The following is a 26,226-nucleotide window of genomic DNA, read 5'->3' as shown; positions in this document are numbered from 1 at the left end:
TTCATTTGACATCTAACTGTAGCTGAGAGCACAGGCTCACCTTTCCAAACACTGCTATCCGTGTCTGATCAATATATGGAAACTTCATCATGAATCTGGAAGAAAAAAGCACAAACCATACCAGCTACATTTTCCAACATGTTCATATCATCCGAAACTCTGTAAAGGCCTGGTTTACTTTTATTTCATTATATTACTTGTTAAATCATTTTTTACAGTTTACTGTTTATTTGCACTTAAATTAGAGAAGTTATGCAATGTAATGAGCAAATATAGTTTGATGAGATTTGCTTTTTGAAATAAGGCTGTAATCTCTGTGGCAAAGAAAAGCTCATTGCTAAAAGTGAAAAACAAGACACATTTATCAAATAGCTCACTCCTACTTACACTTCAGTGTTGAATAAGCTTTAAGAGCGTCTCTCAAGTGATCATGTGATTGATCACATGGATGGTGTGTGAACCAATCACACACCAGGTTTAACTCACATCGGCCCCACAGTTCCTCACATCTCAGTAATACAGTATTCTGCAAAAGCAGGTATGATTGTAATATCTTTTAAGCATTGTATTTGTGTGAAATGTTGAATTTCTCTATAGAAGCAATTAACAAATTGAATTAACACGTCTTTGAAACAAAAGGAAATTGACTGGAAATTTAAAAAAAAGCTCAGCTGGAGCACGGAGAAACATTTCCTGTTGGTAGGCGAGGGACAATAGAGCAGAGAAAAAAACACACAAAGTGGAATATAATACCGCATTGACAAGTGCTGACAATTAAGATGCATGAAAAGAGATTACAAAAGCAATGCATGCTTTATTGCACCTCTAAGGGATGAAACAAATTACAATCTGTGTACATTTCAAATAAAAGTGTGTTTGGAGAAGAAAGCAGCAGCTGCAACTAGTAAGCCTTAACAATCACCATGTTTTCAATTATATGTTTCCCATAACATGTTAGTTATCCACCAGTGTAATCACGTTCAAAGTTCATCATATGTGACAATTACTAAGCTGCTCTTCAAGGGATTTGCATGTTGTTTTAAAGAGGATGTCATTTCATTTGTGTTTTGAAAGTACAGCAGTAACTGGAAAGTACAGCAGTAATTGACCAGTAACTGGTCAATGCCAAATTTCAGAAAACTTGACGATACTCGTTTTTTTTTATAGTGGAGCAGGTACCAGGGATCAGGGCGCAAGGCCCCTCGTCCGGGTACCAGAGAACATTTCCCTGATAACTCCACATCGTGAACAACAAATCTGTGATGAAATCTGCAAGAGGAGAGCTAGCTAACGTTAGCTGTTAGCAACCGGAGGGCAGCGTTGTTCTGCTTGGCAAACACAACCCTGCAGTTTGTTACATTATGATGCGTTCAAGATAGATTCAGCATAAATGACTGTTGTCAATGATAAGGTTATTGTGATGCGTTCAAATATAATCTTGTAAAATGTAGTTTTGGACGAGAAACTAGAGGCGGATCATCAGGGATTAATAATAGATTCACACAAAACAGTATGTTTGTAACACTAATAATGGAGTGTATGCTGAAGTACATTGGGTTCATAGTTTTGTTTTATTGTGTCATTTGGGTATCGACAACTGAGTTTCAGACACCCTGACATCCTTAGTTTAAAGTAGAATCTAGTGAATCTGATAACGTACTCTACTGCTGCGATCTGGTCCTGAACATCCACAGTTCCCAGTTTCTGGTGAACCTCGTGCAGGACCCTCTGACCCTGGAAGCCGCTGCCCCGGCCGTCCAGACGAGCCACGAGGACGCTGTCTGAGCTGACCAGCACCGAGTCCCAGCTGAGAGAGAAGCGGTCCGTCACAGCCTGACCACCGGGGGCGCTGTCACTGAACAGAACACAGGACATGATGAATAAAGACAAACTCAGAGAATCCCAACCAGTGAAATCAAACTGCTGGAGCAGAGAGCAATCAATCGATAGGATTTTAGTGAATTTATAGAAGTGCAGAGAAGGATTATGTTCGATTTTTTGAAGATTTGTTTGCTAGCCTGCTAACAGTTGGTCTTTGTAAATAACGTAACTCATGTTAATACATTGTTATGGCTACAGTGAGTTTTCACTGCAGCACGGCGGTGCATGTGGGATTGAGTCTAAACGAACTACAGTGTATTCATCATGGTAATGAGGGAACATGTCACCCAGGGTAACAGTTTGGCTCACTGATGTGTTCTACTGGTTTTTGGACAACGTTGGAGCTCTATGGTACAGAAGAAGAAGACATATCGGGCTTTGACTACATGCTACACATACATTTTACCTTCTGAATTGCTACATGGATAAATGTTCTGACCAAGGATTGTTCAAGATATCATTTTATGTCAGAACGAAAATGTATTAGGAAATAAAAAATAGTTTATTAGTACGCATTTCTGGCATATTGCAAGCTATGTGTCATTACAAATGGTACGTACATCAGCAACAGTAGTCCATACTGACGAGACTCTGAGAAGTCCGGTGGATATGAGATCTTCAAAGGTAAATCTGTTAGGAGAACGACAGATAAACAATTGTATCACCAATTCATCGTGATTCACAGTAACAGTATGGAAACCAATCAACTCTCACCAAAATGTTCCATCTGAACAGTTCTGAAGTCAGTCAGCTGGATCCTTTTGAGCATCAAAGCCGCCTTCAGCAAAGAGTTGTTCTCGAGGATGTAGTAATCTGAAAAAGATGAGGGGAATGGGTTTTAAGGATGATAAGAGTGCAAAAATTGCTTCCAATAATCAAAGTGTCGCTGCATTTGAATGACCCATAATGACACGATGAGGCTTTGTCTTTGGAGCCGGTGATATAATGAGATGAGATGGAAGGTGTAGAGGAGACGGCTGAGATCTCAGGCTCGTTTCTCGTTTATAGTTCCTGACATTGTTTCATTTCGTCGTCAATATAAAAGGTTCGGGAAGCTGAATACATTCCTGGATTTAATCTCCTTTTGGTTTAGCTGTTGCAAATAAAAGAGACGGTTCCAAATTGTAATGAGTTATATGATTATCATATGATATCATATGATATGCAAAAGACCCAAAAAAAATGGATATGGTTTGTAAACAAAATAATTTGCAGCTGACCTGTATGCATTTTGAAAATGGGCGTAGTTCCACTTTAATTCAAACCTAGACAATAATGGTCATTTGTACTACTGAAACTTGGATGAGCACAATGACATACGGTCAAAAAGTTCCATTTCTAAAAGGCGCACAGCAGCTTGCTCACACTGGCCTCGACAACAGGGGAGCCCATATCTTCTCCACATGTAAATAAACAATGACTCTATGGTTTCGGCCATTTTTTCCAGTCAAGCCATCTGAGGAGCAGCCTAAATGAAATGGAATTCATCCAGCACTTCTAATGGAAAACCCAGAATCAATAGACGCCTCATTATGAAACCCGCCGGGGGCCCTGAGTTCCCAGCTGTGGATGGAGGGCCTATCCAAATAACCCTGGGCAAATTGCTTGCTTTTCTGCGGCACAGCTGTTAACTTTTGAGGGGGGTAAAAAATCCACTGACAGACATGAAGGAGCATTTGTGTACTGTACGTGTCTGTGTGTGCTGAGATTGAACGCAACAGCGTGTGTGGATGTGTACAGCATGTATGAATTCATGCCTGTGGGAGAGGAAGGAATCCAGATGTGAGACCAGAACAGACCCAAAAAGAGATGATCACAATGTAACGCTGTTGATGGCTCTGAAACAAGGCCACTGTTTAAAACCAATCAACTGCCATTCAAGCTGTGCCTTGACTACATTTCAATCGACTCAGACTCAACATCATCAAAGCAATCACAAAATCCTCTCTGTTTACTCTAAATGAGAGGTTTTACTTGCAGCAAAGGCGACATGTAGTTTACCTTAGTTTCAAAACCTTTTTCAACAGCATGAACATCTCTTCTTCAGAAGTTGTTTTAGCTGCTTGACCTGCAGTGCTAAGACGCAGTGACCATAACAGGCTGCACTCATCCAGCGTTCGTAGCTATACCTAGGAAAAATAATGCGCCGCCATTCGTAGATATCGAGCAAAATCAATGTTTCTCATCGTTATCATGAATGAGACCCCAGAAGTTGATTTTGAAAAGACTGTATGCATGTAATGAGCAGAAATTGACACTTTTTGCTGTACTTTTGTAGGAAATCGCACCCACATAGGGACCTCTTCTGAGTGCCAACGTCTTTATTCAGTTGTTCCCAATGAGGAGAGAGCGTATGCGACTGCATGCAGCTGAGCGCTCCGCCTTTGTTTGTGCGGCCGCTGAGAGCGCTTCAAGTTGAAAATCTCTGAACTTCTCAGAAAAGCACCGGTGACGTCACTGTAGCAAATGGAGGAGAAGCTTGTTTTTGCCGTGTCTGCTTGTCCTGAACTTTTTTATGTCAGACAGACACTATCATGACGCCCATTTATGGGAGCAGATCGGCCGGGCGGACACTGTCAAGAGATTATTGTCATAGAAACATTCTGGCTCTTCTGCCAGAAAAAGAGGCTATGTGGACAGAGGCCTTTACTGTTTGTGAGATGCCATATCAGCTTCGTTCTGTTTACTTCAAGCCAGACTGACAGACAAGCATTTGAAAAGATTCATATACAATCATATTAAAAATGGAGGAGCTCATGCAGCTTCCCCCGGATTAATATGTTGTTTTGCGCGGGACCACAAATTAATTTCCCTGAATCTCTACAGCTGAGATGTTGACCCCACAAAGCTACAGTAGCCACATTTATGGGAAATACAGCATTTTGAAATGAACTGTATTCATCCTTTGTAATGGTCGTCATGTGCCCGTCATTTCTCACCAGACTAAATGGATTCCTTACTTGAATTATTGAGGCTGTGTAGGATGACAATAGGTTCTCCAGGACCTGAAAGGAGAAGTAAAAAAGCCTGTGAGTGTCATTCAATCATTATCCTGTTACTCTAATCCTCACTGAAGGATTACGTGTGCTAGGCAGATAGTGAACGACAATTTAAAAAGAAAACTCTTCAAACATTGTGGATGGTATTTATATGTTCTGCGTCACAAGGTTGGTCCTGTAAAGCAGCCACGCATAAGTCAAATGCAGGCAGCCGTTTTGTTTTTCTCGATTTGTCTGGTAACCCTCCATACTTTACCCGCATCAATTAGAGGTTAAAGGTGACTCGCATCGCCTCCATAATAGCCTCAGACTGTCAAATTCTGTGAGTTCTCTTCAATGTCCCTTTGTGAAATACTTAGTCGGCGGTTAATAGCATGGCGGGTTTCTCTGAAAGGCAAACTGCCTGGGTAGCTGCAAAGCACACACAACAACCACATTCCACCTGCTGGGCTCTCTTTGTCCTGAAACACAAACCGCAGCTCTCCCTGTATCTCCTCTCATGGACTTACCGTCGGAAGGCTGCATCAGCTTTGACCTTCGCATTCCTTCCACCACTCGCTTGTGTCACGGAGACAAATAGTTTTATTATGTGAAAGGTACCTGCTTTCAACACTAAACCAATCAGACACATATATTTTTGGAGGGGAATTAAAAGGCTTGTGCTGTGTTTCCTGGTGCAAACAGGTGTCAGGACAGATTTGTCAGGGTTATGTGAACTTGCCCCCCCTCCCAGAAGAGAACAAGCTTCCTCTATTATTTTTTAATGCTTTTGGGGAAAGGGAACGGCATTATTATCCAATAAATCACCACGCCAAAACCCAAATGCTTCTGAGCACGAAGCACTTTCATCTGCTGAAAAATAAATTGAAACCACAAACAATATAAAGAGTTACCCTCTATTAAACCAGCTAGCTGCGGCTCGATTACACTACCTAAAAGTAATTATACACAATAGAGCGGCTGTTTAATTTTATGCCTCTCATTTGGAACTGATGAGAGATTAATTTAAGAGCGAGTAGTTGGAGGATGACAGTTTGCAACGAGCAAAGCCTGACATCTGCTCAATGATCTCAGACTTAAAATGGATGATTAAATTAGAAGCGTAAAACAAGAAAGAACCCCAAATTTCAAAGATATTTCGAATCTTTAAACTGCAACCATCTGTAGTTGTGTTGTCTAACTGTGGTTACTTTGATCCAAAAACAAGCCAAAAGAGACGATTGATTAAAAATGAGTTGACAAAAAGAGTTTTGGGAGAGATTTAAAGATGATGCAGTGGGCTGCCTTCAGACAGGTCACTTCAAGCAGAGCCTTGAGGAGAATAGTCCTTCTGTAAAACTCAGAGGCATATTTATCCAGCTGCACAGTGTGTGATGTGGGAAGTCCTCCACAGTTGCATAGCGGTTGGTAGCCCTCCTCCTTTCTGCTGTGCTTTTTTTTTTTCGTGTCCCCCTTTTGTGCAATCACGTCCCTGAACAATTTTACAAAAGTCATTCTGGTAATCATTTACACAACCGTTGTTGTGGAAGCTGAAGATGCTCTGGTTCGAGAGCAGCCATGTCAGGGTGCGTGATGGCCTACCTTTGCAGCGGAGGATAATGTGCTGGTTTGCTGGGCTGATGTCGGCATCGAAGTACAGACAGTGAGCTTTATTCAGCTCGCATGTCAGACACCGTCGTGGGAACAGACCCACCGTTTTAACACTGGGGAGAAAGTAAGACAAAGAGGCACAAATACATTTTGAGTAAAAGACAGAGGGTAATGCTGACATTACTTTATCTTCTTATCGTGGTCAAACAATGGCCCGAAGAGACCAAAACCAGCAATAAAACACATCCAGCTAAATGTGTTATCGGTGTAGTCACAGCCTGATGCAGATTACTGCTCTATGGCAAATAACTTCATTATCAGAGTTGTCCAATAACTATTCAAATGAGTGAAATGTGAAAGACTACAAATAGCACCTCGCAGTGGTCTGCCTCCGCCAACCAGTCATGTTGCAGTTTACATCCATGTCTGTCCAAAACGACATCACTTCATCATTTTATCCTTTTACATACTTGTGTTGAATTTTCATAATCACCATATGAATCACTAAGTTAAAAAGGAAGTGCTTTGTGAGGTCACAGTGACCTTTGACCTCCAAATTCAAATCAAGTCATCCTTCGGTCCAAGTGGACGTTTGTGCTAGATGTGAAGAGATTCCCTCCAGGCGCTCCTGAGATATTGTGTTCATGAGAGCGGGTCTCACATTCATTGCAGGCAATTATAAAGATGAAATAAGACCGGCCTTATACTTTAATATGTGTTTATTCATTAATAATAAAATGGTTGTTACCAGCAAGAACAGAAAAAAGAGAGGAGACATAAAGTGAGTTCTCTCTTAGTGATATCAGGTTCATACGAGTGTCTTGTTGGAGTCTTGCAAAGATCTTGTTATGACAAATGTCGTGCCGCTGTAACAGAAAGAAAGTGCCGTGTAATCACTCGGTGCAAACCAACCTGAAGAGTTGCCGTCTTTGTGGTGAACCCTCTGTGCTGAGAAAATAACTGTAAATAGAAAACACAAACAAGAAGCATAAACATAAATAATGAAACATGGAACTTCATTATCTCTTTCTTTAAGTAGAATGTATACATGTGATTAGCAAACCACTCTTCTGTGTACAACATGAGCGAGTTATCCATGGTGAATCAAAGAGAAAATAATGCAATTTAGTTTTCAGTGTCTCAAATGTGACTCATCAGTGGACAGATGGTGAATAATAAGAGAACCTAGCTAATTAAGTGTTGGGTGTTTTTCTTTTCAGAAATGAATGCAGACTTACAGGTTGTCAGTGTTCTCATCGTAGGCGATGATCTTGGTCACCTCCCAGTTCCCTGATGTTAGATGTCGGACTTCATTTTGATCTGCTCTGAACTGAGAGAAGCAAAAGAAGATGAGTACACGTCATTTGTATGAACATCTAATATTTGTGTGCTGTATATTTGAAACTGTGCAGACAAACAGCAGTGTCAGTCAGCGTCCTCTTGTAGTCGTGTGGATAATGACATTTGTCCGGCCCAGGCGGAGGTGGTATTAGCATTACTGTGTTATAACGCTGCATGAATCCTCAAGGTGTGCTCAGAAAGTGAATTCTGAAAGCGAAGCAAGCAATATACCGCTTCCACACCTTGTATTAGAATGTGTTTTGGGAAATGGGATTGCAATCGGATAGTGCCCGACCACATGTACGTAAAGGTGTAAATGCACCCAAAACACATTGAGGACAGACGGTGATCAGATCGGACGAAAACACCTCCGGAGGTGTTCAGGGACCACATCGAACGCAAGTTTAAATGCAAATGCATTTTCAATCCACATTCAACAACAACGTATTTAAGATCTGGCGCCGGTATTTGACACTGGGAGTGAGCAAGGGTTTCAAATACCGATGCTCGCGCAGAAGCCCTCACTGTTGTGATACTGATGCATTTACAGGCCTTTAGCGCCTGTATGATAATATCTTTAGATGCACCGGGCGTTCAAAACCCATCAGAGTCATTATTAGACGCTCAGAGCAACGGACATAGTATTAAGAGTCTCCTAAGATCAGGTGGGTTTGTCCCATGGTCAATGGGACAAACAAACACTGGACTTTTACTCATGTCCTGAGTGATTTTTGTTATGTCATGGGTCGTTCTGTCATGGGGTGCTATGTCACTTAGTGACCTAACATTGCGTCCCTAGCTTATAATATGTTCTAATTGTACTTATATCAAACCAAATCATGATGTTTTTCCTAAACCTAAGTGGTTTAGTTGCCTGAACCTAATCTGCAACACTACACAAGATTAACTATATGTCCCAATGTTAACCACGACCGTTTCACAAGGATAACCACACGAGAACCTTCAGTGTCACAATACTTCGCAAAAAGGCCGCCAATGCAGCAAAACATGAAGGAAGCGGCCATTAGCGAGTGAGTGAGCTAAGCTACTCGCAAGAAAGCAGCAAGAATGCTCGTCAAAATGAATGTTCAAGACACTCGTGGATAGAGTCAATATGAGACCAAGTGACCTGCAATTTGGTCCGACGAAAGTTTACAAGCAAATTGTAACAATTCATATCGTAGCTGAGCTATTTAGCAATGGCTGAGCAAATGGAGGAGAACGACCACGGCTAACGGGGATCAGGATTTATCATCGCATCTGATCTCACTGGAGACGCATATTAATAGCAGGTGTAAATGTAAGCAGGTAAAATCAGACCAGGATACAATCTGGATACAAGACACATTTTAAAGCCTTGTGACTCAATAGATGTGCAGCAAGAAAAGATTACAAAACACACTCCACACCAAAGACCGGACAAACAAACCAAAATTGGTTTGTGTTCAGTCTGCACACACCTTCAGGAAAGAGGCTGGTGGGTGGTAGGGCATGCAAAACTGTTCTAACAAGACACTTCTTCAAGTACAACCTACTAAGAATAACAAAAATGTAAATATTGGTCGTGGTCTATGTTTTGTGTTCTATGTGCGAATGCTACGTACCTCGTATTGATTCGTAATCTAAGTGAGGTACTTCTTCTGGTTAAACAAAGTTATACACAATGGAGCTATTGTAAAATCTTTATTGAATGGATGGATAAACTTTGGGTGTGACTTTGGACACTACGTCTTACCATGACCATGATCTAACCTTAACCTTTAACCATTACCAAACCATAAGCTCAACCCAAACCTTGACCATCGAGGTGGTGGGTCTGAACACTCTTTTAAATACCTCTGTTCACCTCTACTAACATTTGACATGCAACTCTTCTTATGATACGGATGGGGAGGTTTTAGTGTCTGTGTTGATGAGTGGGCCTATACTGTTGGAGAGGAGAGGATCATCAATCACTTGCAAGAAGTATCTCAAGTACGGCAGCAGTTCAATTAACAGCTCAACAACAGCATGTCAAATAAAGGCTGCTGTGAGTCATTTCCTCACTTTTTGGTTAAACTATTTGAAAGCACACACTCGGCTGCACATAACATTAAAGAACTCTATTAAAGCTGCGGAAACACACAACATCCATCCTGTCACAATAAAGGATTTAGCCAGATCCTGTGGTCGTAAAACCTGTGGCCTATACGCTGCATCAACTTCAGGGTACGTGACTGTAAACTGGGCCTTCACCTGTGTGGTGAACATGGCGATGTGATGGAACTCTCCACGTCCTCCCTGTTTGACCGGGACAGTCAGGAAGAATCTGCCGCCATCTTTGGAGAACACCGGTTCTTGGTTCTGCAGTAAAGCAAAGGTAGATAAACTCCACAGCATCGATCACCTTGATCGACAAAGCAACACATTCCTGTTTAAGGCCGGCTGTAAACATTAGACAGGAACCAGATTTTCCAAACGTGTGATTTCTATTTTTGTTTTAAAAAGGTTTGAATCGTGATGAGTATCCTGTTTTCAGAGGCTTGCTTTCTATACCACTGACATCAACAGCACAAGCAAGTGAGTTCAAATGATGAGGACATGAGGTGCAAAAGGGCTCTGCAGTCAAACCATCTTTTCAGCCAGAGTGTAGTAATTTGCAACATTATTATATGCATAAATGTCTATTTTGCTTTTGTCCAGATTGCTCTAACAAAGGGTGAACAGTTTTCCGGGAAGGGAAATAGGTAGTTAGCATGATCAGCAGAGAGGAAGGTGCACCATTTACCACTACCTGAAAACTGATTTTACACATAAACACCCATTGAGCCTTCTACCTGTGAAACAACTGTCTAATGATGTCATAGTGATGTCATCAGGGGATTGGGTTTGGGGGAGTTGCAGTTTATAACAGAAGGATTGTGCTACAAGTTCTCTTCCCTTTGTTAACACAGTCGGGCCGGCCAAGCATGTGAGCATGCTCCACTGGTTAGCTCACCGCCACCACTCTGCACTGCTCTCATTGGGCCCTTACAGCTGATATCACTGCACTCTCAGGTACACTGTTAGCTCTGCTGCCTGTAGTTTGAGCTTTTAGTGCTGTTAGAGCCGCCGACAACTTATAATGAGCATATAAATGATACGCTGCTTTAAATGAACATCTCAAAGCAAACAAAACAATTAGATCAGCTCCACCTCAAGCACATACGAGCTGGTTACACAATAATACATCAATAACAATAATCTACTAATATATAACATGACAGGGGTCAACCTGCAGCCATAATCAGTATTTTTGCTTTTTTATGTTCCATTGATAAGACACATACTTTTACTTCAGTAACATTTTGAATGTAGGATTTTACTTGAGGATTTGTATATACTTTGTGGTATTACTACCTTTCCTCAAGTAAACGTATGAATACTTAAAACACTAGTGGTCCTGGCCAGCAGAAAATCATAGTTCTGGACATTTTTAGCTCAACTTATTAAATACTTGAATAAGTACATATCCATACTGTGCACTGAGGCAATGAAGTTCATCAAGTTTACATTTGTGACGCCCACACTGAATAAATATCTCACTCAGAAACACAAACACCTTCTGTCTCAGATGGAGAGAGTTTACCCAGAATGAGAATTTGGCATTTGAGACAATCTGACGTGAAAAAATCTGTTGGGCAAAGGCCCTCCCTCTGCACTGACACAACATCACAGTCAGTAGATGAGCATCTTGCCGATTAACCACCTTAACAAAGACAAGCAGCTCTGCGTGCCAAGATTGACAAGCGGTTAAATTACCCAGCGCTACAGCCAAACATGTACGGCTGCAGGGCTGTGATCCACATCCTGCCGGGAATGTTCTCTCCTCTGCCTCCGTCTCTCTGCCTCCCGAGCAAGTCTAAAGAAAAGAGCTACAACTAAAGCTGACAGTAGACCGCACTCTCACATACATAGAACCATATCTAAATGGACCTGATGGTACAGTGTCACGTTTTAACCTTGCTGGATTCTATTTGACGCCAGGTTATTGAATATCCGTGGCTCCGTTGATGATTCATTACATCTACAGTGAAGCCATGCTTTCCAGAAGTCTATTTTGACTAGAAAAGATTATTCAAATGTTTGTTTTTTCTTACAGTGAAATCACTGTGTGCTGCAACTTTTCACATTTCATGGATGAACTATACCGACCGAATGGAAACACTGATTTAAATTGCAGCTGCTTTGATTTTCAACTTGTCCTAATTCCCCCAAATCATTACATTAAAGTCATTGTCAAGGACACATCAACATGCGACTAGCAGAGCCGGAGCCGGGGATCGTACCGCCGACCCTCTGACTGAAGGATGGCCCTGCTCTCCACTTAGCCACAGTCGCCTCTTCATTATCTCCAAGGAAGGCTCTATTCTTTGCTCCTAAATCCTACAGGTGATAATGAAGTGGCAGGTCCCTTTTTCCAGAGTCTCTACCTGCTGAAGAGAATAATTTGAGCGGGTCGACATTGAGTGCTTCATTGCCACCACGTATCCTGTGTTTGCGTCATCAGGTGAGGGATTTTGGAGGATGACTAGTGTGCATAGAAATACCCAGACATGAAGTGGGTAATTGGCGAAGTTGTCCTTTATGTGGCATTATTTGAAAGATACTAGAATGGAAATTAATGACATGAAGTGAAATTATAGCAGTGGAGCACATGCTTTCATAAATGATTGAGTACAGACTGCGACACACGGAGCGGAGAGCACTTTACCTGCTTGGAAAGCCACAGCTCGGAGCTTTCTTCATGTCTCTGAAAAAAAGATGGAAGAGCAAAACGTCAGTCTGCACTTAATACACAGATCATCAAAATCCCTCCGTCTTTACAGCCTTTCTCTCTGGGTCCTAAGTTACACTTGAGTACACCGAGATACAGGTTTTCAAATAGCGGATAATAGATGCAGTTTAATCAAATTCCTCATCACAAAATGACATTTGTTTTATGTTTGATAATGTGTTCTCTTTTGGAATAACACTTCAGTGGCATATTTTCTAGACAGAATCATCCGTCACATAATGGACCTCATGTTTTTCGTGGTTTATTTCAACACACCACCAGGGACGCCATTCCCAGGCTGAGCCATCCTTTCAAACTAATGCATGCATGAGCCAGAGCCAGAGTTTTGGCAGAGGAGGCTGGGGCATTTGGTCCAAGCCTGAGCTAAGCTGCCTCTTGGCTGGGAGGCACGTTAGTTGGTTAAATCACAACAAATCAGGAAAAAACTGAACTGGAGAGCGGGTCCCACAGTTCAACTGCCGGGTTAACACTGCTCTGTGTCGTCCAAGTGTGGAGAGAACGTGGAAGGAGTTTACAGCAGCGGATGTTTTCTACAAATAATCATCAGTTAAGGTTTTTCCACAAAGTGGCACCATAGGAGTTCATCCACATGTCCTTGTAACCAAGAGATTTAGTGACTTGGGACGACTCGCGAGGTTAATAGATGATCGACTGGAGCTTGGGAACATGTCAACAACTCTCAAGTCGTTTCTATTGTCTCTAATGTTCTGTTTACTCCTCCCTGGCATTGTGTTGTAAGACTGGACACCACAGACCGTTCTCTAAACCCTACCCTCAAACGCCAGTCATATCATAGCTTAGCAACCATAACTAGGTTCAGCAGGCGTGTCGGGGATTTATTTACACAGGCTACAACAGAGGTCACTATAACTGATCAATCATTCAGAATTATTACATTTTGTCCCAGCATTTCTGTTTTAACGAGCGCAGATTTTGTCGTTGGTTGCATGCATTGTAAATCGTGTCACGCGATGCTACTCGGCCAACCAAATCTGCGTATCCTGATAAGCATTGTGACTCGAGTCAGTGAGTGACATACACACAAACATAGGCAAGACGAGAGGCAACGAGTGACTCAGAGAAAAGACATTCCCGACGCTCCCTACAAGACAAAAGGTGACAACAAAAACAGCTTTTTATTCAAGAATGGACGTTCGAAAACCAGTATGACTCATGTGTTCCGAGACCGTGGCGATTACCAAAAGCAGCCACTTGAAGTGCCACCACAAAGACAAAACGCAAAACAAATCTTTTGATCATCACAGCCACTGAAATAACTAAGGGCACAGAAAAGAAACAATCTTAGCCGTTAATTCAATATATATGTGGCACTGGATCATAACGAAGTCGGTTATTATCATGTTCCGGACCTCTACGGAGACAGGGCTGTGCATTAACACCGGATATGTTTTTTTTCCAACCAACGCATAATGGACAGCTTAGAGGACCAAGAGGAGATATGAGCTGAATTTTAGAATCACTGACTTCACCTGTAATGTTACCAGCACCTAACGTTTTATAAGGTCAGAGAAACATGCCATGATAGGTGAATGCATTTGTCTTCGTCTACCTCTGAATACTTTTTAATCACCACCAACTCATTTTCTCAAGCACAAGACATTCCTTTTGAATTCCTCTGTTATTTACTTAATCTGCATGTTTAAACACGAGACAGTTTCAGTGGTAACCAGTGGTTGTGACTTGTCCAAACCAAAAGAGGCGATCATACCAGCAGCGTTGATGCAAATATTACAGCGCTAACGAGAGTGTTGATGTTCCCAGGATGCAATGGACACTATTGATGCTAGCGTCGATACTCAAAACAAGACTTTGTATCTCGTACAGTTGTACTTTCTGTCCAACACGAGTAACAGATGCTGCTCCTCTTCCTTAGAACTCATGGCAACACAGCAGATGGCAACCACTCAGTGAGGAAAATGATTTGAAATGACAAGCGCTCAAAAGGTCAAACTAAAAAACTAAAAGAAGTGCCGGGGAACGAACAGTGGAGTCCTTGAAGGGAGCGGGGTCATATGGCTCTGGTCCTATCAGAAAGCAGCGCATCATTCTTTTTTTATTTTTATTCATTGGAGGCAGAAGCACCACAAAGTACCCCGATATGTACATTTAATTTACACCAGCTTAGACTCATTCCTCCGATTTAAAAACATTTCTGCTTCTCTGCTCACGACAACGAGAGCGTTACCTTGGAAATCATGGATCACGGATATAATGAGTCAAGAGCTGTTACTAGGCTTTAACAAGCGTCAACCCTTCACAGAGCGCTATGAAGTAAATGTAGAGCATTACGTTGCATTCTAAACCTTTCTAAGGTAATACATTCCCTGATTAGATGATTACTTTGCCAACGTGAACACAAAGTCTCCTTTTCCACCCAAGGACACACTTCTATTTCTCTCTCTCTCTTGCACACACACACACACACACACACACACACACACACACACACACACATACACACCGTGACGCAGGCTCCAGTGGTGGTGTCACACACAGTCAGGATGGAGGTGTTCTGGGCCCGGTTCAACCACCTGACCGATGTCTTGGTCTTGCTGATCCACTTCACCATGGTAACATAATGTTCCCTAAGAAAAACATGAAAACAACGCTGGTTATCATCATGTACATTTATTTTAAGGTTATTGTTTTGTATTTTATGAGCACAATTTCAAACTATGATCCTCTAGTGTCTGTTTTGAGGCAGGGCGGTCCAGGACTCAGTCCAGCACAATGAAACACATTGATACATATGATGCAAGGAGACGGAGTAACAAGACGTCCTGTTGACATGAAGTCATAAGGAGGTTTTGGCATTCAGTGATGCGGTCTCATAAAACCTTATGGTTAATCTGAGATTTTTAAAATACGTTGAAATGACAGATGCAGCTGCATGCATTGTGAAACAATACATTTAGTTTGTCCTTTACTTTGTTTCCCCACTGAAAGTATAAGTTACAACTACTGTAACTGCAATGCAGGGGCACAGCAAGCTGCAGTGCGCACGGTTTCCCCTTATTAAAGGTGCCGAGTGTCTAGTAAGCAAAAATGATCACGTGAAGTTTAAAAATGTCTAATGTCTCCTCCGGCCGATGCAGAGGTTTCAACAAACAGAAAGCAGCTCCCCTCACCGCAGCTTAAGCGTCTCTGGAGGCATGAGCTCCAGCGTGTGCGTCGGCCCGTAGAGGTTGACAACGTAGAGCTTCACCGCCGGGTTGGGTTGGCCAGCCTGCACGCAGAACCAACAGTCCAGACTTTAGACAGAAACCCCACATCATCAAACGCTCCATGCATGCACCATCCAACATGGCAAGCGTGGCTTATAAAGTGCTGCGTGATGAAGTGATTTGGAATGAATAATTCAATGAGAACATACCTTTAAGAGCCCCTTTAAACTCTATTAATTGCACATCCAGTTAGACAACCATGCATGTGTAGTTTTGCAGGAACTAGTTTTGTGTGACGAACAGCAGACATAAAACATGATTGCATTGAAGAAATGCTTGACTGAGCAATAGTAAGCTACAATCGTAAAGAACGGGCTTTTGCATTATTCTTTTTCACTCCACCTGCAACAAATCACACTTTTGATTTCCTGTGTTTCCAAGAAGACTTGCACAGAGAGAGCCCGATGGAAAGATCTTCAGAGAACAACCGGTGTCGCTTTCAAAGATGGGTAAAGCTATAGTAGCTAGCCAACTACTTTGTGTATTATCTGTGTGTGATCACTGCGGTGCGTTGCTTCAGTTCGAGCGAGGCTGCTCTCAGTGGGTGAAGATTGTTCCCCTTCTCTTTGACAGTGGACAGTCTCCACGTACGACTGATCACTGGTGGATAGAAGCACAGACTCGAAGACACACAAGCTGTTTGTCTTTTGGCTCTCTGATTTCAAACTGCGTTGAAAATGTAAAGCTTTGATATGAAAGTGTTACAATACAGGGAATAAGAAAGTGAATCCACTTGAATCACAAATATTGCAGGTAGTGCGACAGCCTGTTTCCATAAATAATATTTCAAACTCGCCTTGTTCAGGGGTATTTGCCTTTGAATTATTCTATGAACATGTTTTATAGGAAGACAACTGAGGACAGAAAAACAGTGAAAAAAAAATAAAAAAAACTTAACCAGCCTGTATATTGAACTTAGAGAGGATTAACAGCACAATTTCTTTAAAATAACTTAGCGTTTGTTCACCTGGCCGGTCTGCAAATGGAAATAGGAGCTAAACATCTCTTTTTTTGTATGATATTAGTCATTTTTGTACATGGTTCCTGACAAATAGATGTAATAAACTAAACTCAACATTTTGGGAAATACTTCCTTGACGAGAAAGCAACCAAAGGTTACAAAATAAAACACCCTGAAAGGGTTATAGTTCTAAGATGAAAACTCCCAGACTGGACAACATTGTGGTAGAGACCTGTCAATCACTGAAATCTGAATCACAGTAAATGAACATCATGCTGTATTGAAGAAGACTTGAAACTAGAGATTGAGACCATAAACTCATGTTTACAATGTTTACTGAGGTAATAAATCAAGAGAGAAGTGGAGTCATTTTTACAACCAGAGGAGTCGCCCCCGGATGGCCATTAGAGGGAATGCAGGTTTAAGGGACTTCCACATTGGCTTCAATTTTTAGACGCGGAGGTTGACGCCTGCCGCCACCCATTCACACCCATACGTGCATGTCTGTCCAAAATGGCACCACTTGTGTTAAATTGTCATAATTTGCACATATATTCTTGATTTATGGTCAAAAATGTGTTTTGTGAGGTCACAGTGACCTTTGAGCTTTGACCATCAAATTCTAATCAGTTCATCCTTCAGTCCAAGTGCATGTTTTGTGCGATATTTGAAAAAGCTGGTGCTAGTTAGTGTGTGGTCGCTACCTCCTTATTGGACCGGCAGTGCAAAGATGGGGTAACCAACAGAGAAAACCCTTTAGAGTGTGAAGTATGTCTAAAGTAGAATGATTTCCATCTTCTTATCACATTCAAAAAAATGTAGCAAACAAGAGTATGTCCCAAAATGGTAGCAAGAGATATGTTATTGACATTTTTCTGGAAGCATGGCTAACGGTCGTGTAACTGTGCAGTGACATTATGACATGTGTGTCCTCTGAATAATGTTTACCTTGGGGTATGGGTATTGCTTTCCTTTGGGGTATGTCATGCCAGTGAAGCGAGGCAAAGCCATGTTGGGCACCAGGCTGTCATTAAGGACCAGGAAGGCCAACCTCTCTCCGTCAGGTGACCACCAGTGGGCCACGTGGGTCTCAAGGATCTCCTCTGTTTCGTAAAGAGACACAGGATGAGCTGCATTGTTTTATCAATCTTAAAATTGAAGGATTCAGAAAGAGTATTATCGATATAAAACACAAAACGGCTCAACATATGATCTGTCAACAAAGGACCAGTGTTAGGATGTTTGTGGCATCCAGCCGTGAGGTTGCAACTAATTGAATACCTCACCCTTAACTTTAACTCAAGTGTTTAGAAGAACCTACGGTGGCCTTCGGGTGCTTTCGCGCCACCAAATTTAAGCTGCCACATCAACATAAAAATGTAATAAAAGGCTTTCTCTGGAGCCAGTGTTTGGTTTGTCCTTTCTGGGCTCCTGTAGAAACATGGTGGTGCAAGATGGCCGACTCCATAAAGAGGACATTTGGAATATAAGGGCTTATTCTGAGCTAACGGAAACACAATGATTCTTAGTTTCAGTAGTTCTGAATATTTCCATTTCTGCTGGTCCTTTAAGCTGGCTTAACTCTGTGTAGAATTTTGAAATGATTTTATCATTGTTTGACCACACCACTGGGGAGGGGCGCCAAAGTTGGAACCTCTACTTCTGGCAGCTTTAAATCACAGCATGATTCAGCTGTGTACACTGGACGTTCAAGTTTGGACCAAATACTTTGTTCTGTGTGGACATTTATATATCTGTAACCAACAAAACATTTGTAATTAATTATTAACTAACCTTAGCACTGAGGTTGAAATGTAAATGAGGTCAGGTTAAATGTTATACAATAAAGTCGACGAATTGCACGAAAAGCATTACACCTCATTTAATAATTCATCATCTGTGTTTACACTCTGAATGTTGTGGTTACACTGACTATTTGTATGAATGATCCGTCACTGTAAAGTACAAAGTAGGTTACTGTTTGTATATCCCATTGATTTCAAGTAAACATAAATGTTTAAATGTATTCTAATCGTCATTTGACAGAAAATCCTTATAAAGCCCTTGATGGGGATGCACAAACACACTCAACCCGGACACAATGATGTGGAAACGAAAAATAAAATGGTATATTTCGGTGTCAATCATCATTATTATACTTCAAAAATATACTTAACAATAAAAGGGAAACAAGAAGAAGAAAACAACGGTGCATTCACTGCGGCCACTTGCCGTTAGATTTGATTTACATAATATTCTTTTCTCCGGAGAGACTGGCTGAGGTCATGCAGCATGTCTTTACTTAAAGCACATAAAGAGACTCCTTTACACCGGGTGGGAAGATATCTGCACCAGAACAAACATTATGAATATTTAATCACTGCCTTTTATAAGGTAATGTTTCTGAACACAGGCATTTACGGTTTAATGAGACAGTCTGCTAACACTTTGAAAATGAAGTCAGATATTATCATCAGCGGTGCACTGTTTCTCAACACGTCATTATCTGACATCACGTTTACGTTTGTCGTTGAGATTCTGTCAGTTTCATCAAACCAGGAAAAAGGTCTAAGCCGCACTTTATGGCAAGTTTTGTCCTTAGACTGTAAGAAAAGGTGACATGTACCTTCATAGAGCCAGTCAGCGATCCCATTGAAGACGATCCCTTCCTTCCCTGAGGATGTCAGCCGGAGGGAGTTGCTCTTGACATCTGATTGATAGTAGATGTTATTTTCAAATATGTAGATCTGTGGAAAGGAAGCACACACGGCGAACCGGTGAGGAACAGGAGCACTGTTGCATGGCTGCCAAAGCCTGTAGTATAGGTGCCAGATTTCAGGCTTCACAACTTTAACACTGGATTAACATTCATTGTATTAAATACACACAGTATCTGCTCAAGCATCCAGACGATTCTTTTAGGATTAAAGATGCACAGCAGTGTCAGTAAGCTGTATTTGTGGAAGTGAACCTGATACTCCTCCAGAGGCCTCAGAAGTCAATTAAAATCCCAAACTGCACAACCTGAGGGGTTTTAAAAAGCCTGACACCGTGGCCCAACTCGTCAGACAAACATTTGTCAGCGTTACACGGACCACAGTCCGTCTAAGAGACAGGAAATAGTTGTTGGTGCTTTCCAACGAGCCAGAAGTCTGTGGCCTCATCATGTGATCTTACATATTATTTCATCAGCACAGGGCCTCTCTCTGCACTGACACAACCTCACAGACAGCAGGGCCTCCTGCTGGATGGCATTAACCATCAGTCCAGAAGGCGGTCTATGCATGTGCTGAAAGGTTCAGAGAGATGATTATCTAACAGTAGAGTTGTATTGTAAAATGGGAAGGGCTTATTACTACTATCATTACTCCAAGTGGGGAGCGAGTATGATCAGCCATTTGAGGTTGTCTGATCAAATCATAGAAGTGGGCCCGGGATAGAAATGTAGTTCAGTGTGGCTTTGTGGCACAAAGGCAGTAAAACTGCCTGTGCCAAAGCACACTGATCCATCGGGCTTAATAATAATAATAATAACTAGAAAATTCCTAAAGAAATTTTGACAGTGTGGCTTCTACTGCCCGAAGAAGTCGCAATATATAGCTACACATGCCGATGTTACCGGTAGTGTCGTTCAGGTTCAATTGAGATAGCGCTACTCTCTTTTCTGCATTTTAGATTCATACGGCGTGAAGAGAGCAAAAAAACACTAAAGTTTGGGCCCATATTGACTAGCCATACTTTAACGTAGAAAAATTATTCAAAGATTAAAACGTAAACAAAACGCTGCACTTTATTGAGCCAAATGGACATTTTGATAGCTAGCACAGTTTTCATGAAGTCACAGATTAAGTTTCAGGAAAATTTTGGGTCCGTTTCAGATTTTATAATGGGTGTGTATTGCACGGCTCGTTAAGAGCTAGAGTGAGAGCATAACTGTCAGAGTGGAGCGGAGCAGGAAAATATTCTGTGATTTTTCCAAACAAATTGCTCTAGCTCCCACAATTTTTACTCTTTATACACCATTTTTGGCCAAAAAGCTTGGAAATGTTGTGCTGTCGCACACAGATGTCTGTGGAATCCAACGGACTTATACATTTGGCTCAAAGAGCCGCAGAGCGACATGAACTCCAACCAACTGCTCCATTAGACTCCATGTTAAATCTGACCACTCATTTCTCAAAGAAAGCAGACGGTACCAGTTTTGCATATTGCGCTTGAGCTCACATTTTTAACACCACAAACATAAAAAACACATCTCCGCATTTGCCAGAGTCTTATCTCTCTCACGGTATCCATATTTTATTGATTAGTCTCATGGTTTTGGTATAGAGGGCATATGTTTGACAGGTAGTTTTGTTGAAAATCACTGTTCACTCTAATCTCTCTTAATTAGCCTCTAACACACAGGTGCTCCAATCACCAACATGCACCCAAGCACACAGGTGTTTATATGAGCTCATTAGTGATGTTGATAAACACACAGAGGCACTGAGACACACACGCACACACACTCCTCTCCCTCTATCTCTCTGTCTGTCTGTCTGTCTGTCTGTCTGTCTGTCTGTCTGTCTGTCTGTCTGTCTGTCTGTCTGTCTGTCTCTCTCTGTGTGTCTCTCTCTCATACAGTCATTCAGGTCTTGGAGACTTTTAGAGGACCCCCCCCCCATTTTAAAATAAATGCCTATAACTGTCTATCTGCCTGTCTCACTCCCCCACTCACTCAGTCCATCTAACTGTCTGTCTGCCTGTCTCACTCAGCCTCTCTCTCCTCTCTGTCTATTTTTCTGTCTGTCTCTCTCTCCCTCTCTGTGTCTCTCTCTATCATAGTCATTCAGGTCTTAGATATTTTTAGAAGACCCCCCCTCCCCCCATTTCAAATTAAAAGCCCCACAGAATGAATTCTAACTGGAATGCTTGTGATGAAGCCTCTCATTTTAGTGTCAAACATTATGATTCTGTCTCCTCTCCCCCTCTCTCACCCACCCAGTCCCACCCTTTCAAAATAAAAGCCCCACAAATACAAGATTCAATCCAAGAGTATGAATCTAAAATGCAGAAAAGAGAGTAGCGCTATCTCAATTGAACCTGAATGACACTACCGGTAACATTGGCGTGTGTATATATTGCGATTTCTTCGGGCAGTAGAAGCCACACTGTCAAAATTTCTTTAGGAATTTTCTAGTTATTGTTGGTTTTTTATATCCCAACACACAAAGACAGTGACATTAATGATGGCATTGCTTTAAGTCAAAACAGTTATAAAATCTAGTAGCTTTGGAAAAAAAAAGTTTTGTGAATATACAGTTTCCCAGTATATATTTGAAGATTTTTGAATTTGTGTTAACACGAGGGAAGCCCTCATCACTCCTAAACATATACACCTCATAGCTCTGACCATGCACCTTTACCTACAGAAATAGAGCTGGCACAGTGAGAGTGATATGAAAATACCAACAATGTCCCCTGTGACTCTCAGTAAACCACAGAAAGACCTTCGTAGGCACTTAAACGACCGTATCTTTGGGAAGCGGTTACTGTAAAGGTGGAGTTAACTCTGGCAAATGGCCAGATCATTTTTCATGACCAGAATTATAATTTACATCAGAGGATTTTGAAACAGTGACGCACACTTTCCCCAGGAAAGGCAGTTCAGTCAACCCTTACCTAAAACATTCAGCCCGGACAAGATTGCCACTTTACCCGTAAAACAATGGCACTCCTTCTCAGAGTCATAACTCATTCAAGTTTGAACACATATCCATGAAACATATACTTTTAGGTTAAGTGGGACTTACACTCTGATATATCTGATACTAGTGACCTCATAACAACTAAACCATATCCATATATCTGCTTCTAAAATCGTAGAAAAACGTATAACTCCAGAACTTGCCTGAGAATCATCTTGTTTTCATCATTGTTAAAGTCATTCAGTGATAATTCATTTGCCAATGTAAATATGGGCTAAAGAAGGGGGCTCAGCTATAGCACACAATGCTACTCACTGACTCCATGCCAACGTTATACCTCCTGGCTGGATTGGGCGGCGTATTTGTCTCCACAGTGTCAGACCCCCCCTTTCGCATTCACAAATGATCAAAGACATTCAAACAACTCCTAATTACAAAACTTGGGTCCATTGCATTGCTGAAGACGTGATGAATGGACACCCCTGATTCATATTCCAAAACGTAAACTTTCCACCATTCTAATGAGGATAAACAAAATTACCAAAGAATTGCTCGGAGGCTCACTTGCAGATTTTTCGCAAAACTCCCATGTTGTGTCATTATTTCCAAAGACAGACTTCTGGCTAATGATGCTGCGCATGCTACTCGAGAGCTGAGCCTTCACATCTGTCTAAAAGCTCCCACCTCCTTATCACCATAATGACTTCCTAATGGAGTCGTGTTTGATTTATGCCCAAATATTACATGCTGAAATTTGCAAATATGGACAAAGCTGCTCTACTGTGCTTTCGCTTTTTTTTAGCTGTCAAGGAAATAACCTCCCCATCTGTCCGGTGTAGATAAATACAAAAAAAAAAGGTATGATGGGAGAAAATTTGCATGTAATTAGGTTCCTACAAAAATTGAGGTAAATTACATATATTACGAGTATAGCGAGGAACTCTGAATTGGAAGCGCATGGCACATGCATTAAAAGCAGACACTGTTACATGGCCCTCAAATTGTGGGTTTTATTTGTATTTTTCAGTAGAAATTCTAACGTCAGATCAGGCCAGCATTAAATATGCTGAAGCTGAAGGCTACATTATGAACTAATGATTTTCTGTGCTGGGCCATTTAATTACATAATGAAAGGAAAGCAACTGCATGTGTGCTTACTGCTGATTCAATGTGTTGTCATTTTATGGTTGGTAATTGCCAGCCCAGTGGCCAGGAATAAATGTTGGCCTCATACATTTCTGCAAACAACCGATATGTTAAATAAGAATCATTATGTCATGATTTTTTTTCTAACCTTAAAGGTCCTCTATATGACATTCAGAGCATTAATATCGCAGCAAACAACCATTATCTATGTAAAGATATAGTGGAGTAATGTCTACCCGAGCAGAGAATGAAGTGGCTCTCTTTCTCTGTGTCTTGTATTCAAAACTTTTCTGTGCTTTCTTCACGTAGCCGTGCTGAGAGCCGTGATTTTCCTATTGACCACCTTTCATTTCAGTGTCATTGTGCTATTATGCAAGCGAGATACGGAGCCTATATGAAATGTATTACTGACAAATATTTTCGGTTCAGAAGGGTTGTTGACATTGTCTACTTAAAAAGAAATGTGCTTTTTCAATGAATTACTTACTGCAAGCTTCAGTGAATAAGAGACACAAATAAGTACATTCATAAAAAAGTATGAGACTAATCCTGAAATGCATTGCAGCTAATGCAGGTAAAGTATAAGGCAGGGTGAGGCTGGGGAATGTTGTTCTGTGTGTTCTCACCAGCTGTTGGCCTTGCACTCCCCAGGCGGCGTACTGCAGGACCGAGTTCACCACCTCAGGAGGGTCCAGCTCCCAAACCTCTCTAAAGGAAAAGACAACAAGCAATGTCATCACAAACATCGAGTGGTTTTTCCAAGTAAACATGGTAAAACATTGATGGTTCCAAGTTATGTTTACGTTTTTGACTGTTGGACAGAAAAAACTCAACATTTGATATTTAACAGTTTTCACATGTTTCATAGACCAAACGATTAATCAATTAATAATTGGCAGATTAATAAATAATGAAAATAGTTAGTTGCAGCCATGAAATACACATACAACTATGGCCTGTAATAGAAACACAGCAAGGCCTTTTAATACTAGCTTTAATACCTTGTATTAAAATAAAGTTGGGTGCAGCTACTAAGTATATTAAGGGACAAATGGGGGAAAAAAAAAAGAGTTAAAATCTTTTTTTGGGCCAGTTTTCCCTGTGATTTTGCACACGCTGTGTCAGTTTCTCTTGGTCCAAAAAAACAACGAGGCGCAAATTCAAATCTACAACGAGTTGGCAACAGACCCAGAGTCTGATACCAGCAGCCAGATGACTAAGATAAAATGAACACGATAGAGTGATGCCCCGGAATGGCACAATCTGATGAATCTATCACAAAGCTTTGTAAAATAACACTTGTGTTTGTAAAGGCAAACTAATCTCCGATTAGTAGTGGGAATCCTGCCCGTCACTGTGATTGACGGGACTGACAGGATGTCTGAATGCCAGCTTGTCTGGGATCAGCAGGACGCTATGGACTGTAGGCTCATCTACTGGTAGTCATAACTGTGCATGCATTTATTTAACATTGCTGAAGTTCACAAGCCGTGTGATCCAAAGCCCTGCAGTCACATACACTATAGTCACATTATGTGAAAAAAAAACCCGCAATAGGTTTACAGCTGAGGGTCCTTCCCAATAGAAGAGGTTTTCAAACTGTGATGTGCATGGCAAATAAATGTCCATACATCCACTTCAGAAATCATAGTAAGTAAAACACTTGACTGAGAATCATCATGTTTTCTTCAGTAGCTCAGTAATCAAGCAATCCAGTAAAGTTGTCCATACATCCATTATCATTACAAACAGAAACTGCAAATAGCTAACTCAGCATGAGTTACAGAATGGTGGCAATTTACTAAATTATATGGTGGGGAGGTCACAGTCGTCTCAATTTTGTCTGAGGATGGACCTACGGTGTTAGACTTTAAAACCTTGCAATAGAGCATAGATATGTGACAATACTGTGCCCTTCAGAAACACATTCATCCCACAACTGTATGTTTTTAAAATCGAGCCAATGCGTGGACCACGTGAAAAGAAAACACCGTTTTCTCATGCACATGTGAACAGCATATATACTTCCATTGCACTTAGCCTTTACTGATTGTATCTGTGTTTGCAACCCTGGTCGTCTCGCTGATGACAGTGTTTTTATTTTACCTCACAGCAACACTTACCGTGTGTGAATATTGTAGATACTGTAGGAGGCCATGTAGGAGTGACGGTAAACCTGCAGCAAAACGAAGACACAGAGAGAGATTTAAAGACGACTGTCTGAAAACATTAACGAGAGAAGCAGCGGTGTCACTGATAATGACATCATGACAAAAAAAAGAAATGAGAAGGAAGAAGGCATCAGACAAAAACAGACTGCTGGCTTTTCTCAGCGATAGAATCTGTAGACAATGCAATTTGCATGGGTGACAGCTGTGGGACGAGACATTTTAATTCCATCTGAGAAACCCATCATCGGCTAGTGCCTCTGTGCTGAAAACCCGGGAGAGACGGGGGAGAGAGAGAGATGGAGATGGAGAGAGAGAGAGCGAGAGAGAGAGAGAGAGAGAGGGGCATTCAGATTGACAGCATGGTGCATGTAAAGCTGCCCCCCCCC

General features: G+C 41.4%; 1 protein-coding gene across 2 annotated transcripts in view; it reads right to left on the bottom strand.

The window, feature by feature from the left end:
- Nucleotides 1–26,226, bottom strand: part of dpp10 (dipeptidyl peptidase like 10) — a 205,307-nt gene that overhangs the window by 3,397 nt on the left and 175,684 nt on the right. For both annotated transcript variants that reach the window (XM_031869928.1, XM_031869929.1), the window contains exons 6-21: nt 25,793–25,845; nt 24,296–24,377; nt 19,460–19,580; nt 17,782–17,936; nt 15,777–15,874; nt 15,110–15,233; nt 12,544–12,582; nt 10,047–10,154; nt 7,709–7,800; nt 7,383–7,430; nt 6,462–6,583; nt 4,842–4,886; nt 2,596–2,694; nt 2,442–2,511; nt 1,661–1,855; nt 41–95 (exon numbers count right to left, since the gene is read on the bottom strand). In XM_031869928.1, the coding sequence (XP_031725788.1) occupies nt 41–95; nt 1,661–1,855; nt 2,442–2,511; nt 2,596–2,694; nt 4,842–4,886; nt 6,462–6,583; nt 7,383–7,430; nt 7,709–7,800; nt 10,047–10,154; nt 12,544–12,582; nt 15,110–15,233; nt 15,777–15,874; nt 17,782–17,936; nt 19,460–19,580; nt 24,296–24,377; nt 25,793–25,845 (1,506 nt within the window). The remainder of the gene's footprint in view (nt 1–40; nt 96–1,660; nt 1,856–2,441; nt 2,512–2,595; nt 2,695–4,841; nt 4,887–6,461; nt 6,584–7,382; nt 7,431–7,708; nt 7,801–10,046; nt 10,155–12,543; nt 12,583–15,109; nt 15,234–15,776; nt 15,875–17,781; nt 17,937–19,459; nt 19,581–24,295; nt 24,378–25,792; nt 25,846–26,226) is intronic.

This window comes from Anarrhichthys ocellatus, unplaced genomic scaffold, assembly GCF_004355925.1.
Source record: "Anarrhichthys ocellatus isolate YVR2014 unplaced genomic scaffold, GSC_Weel_1.0 scaffold50, whole genome shotgun sequence".
NCBI classification, from domain to species: Eukaryota; Metazoa; Chordata; class Actinopteri; order Perciformes; family Anarhichadidae; genus Anarrhichthys; species Anarrhichthys ocellatus.
This window is presented reverse-complemented; position numbering and strand designations above follow the sequence as displayed.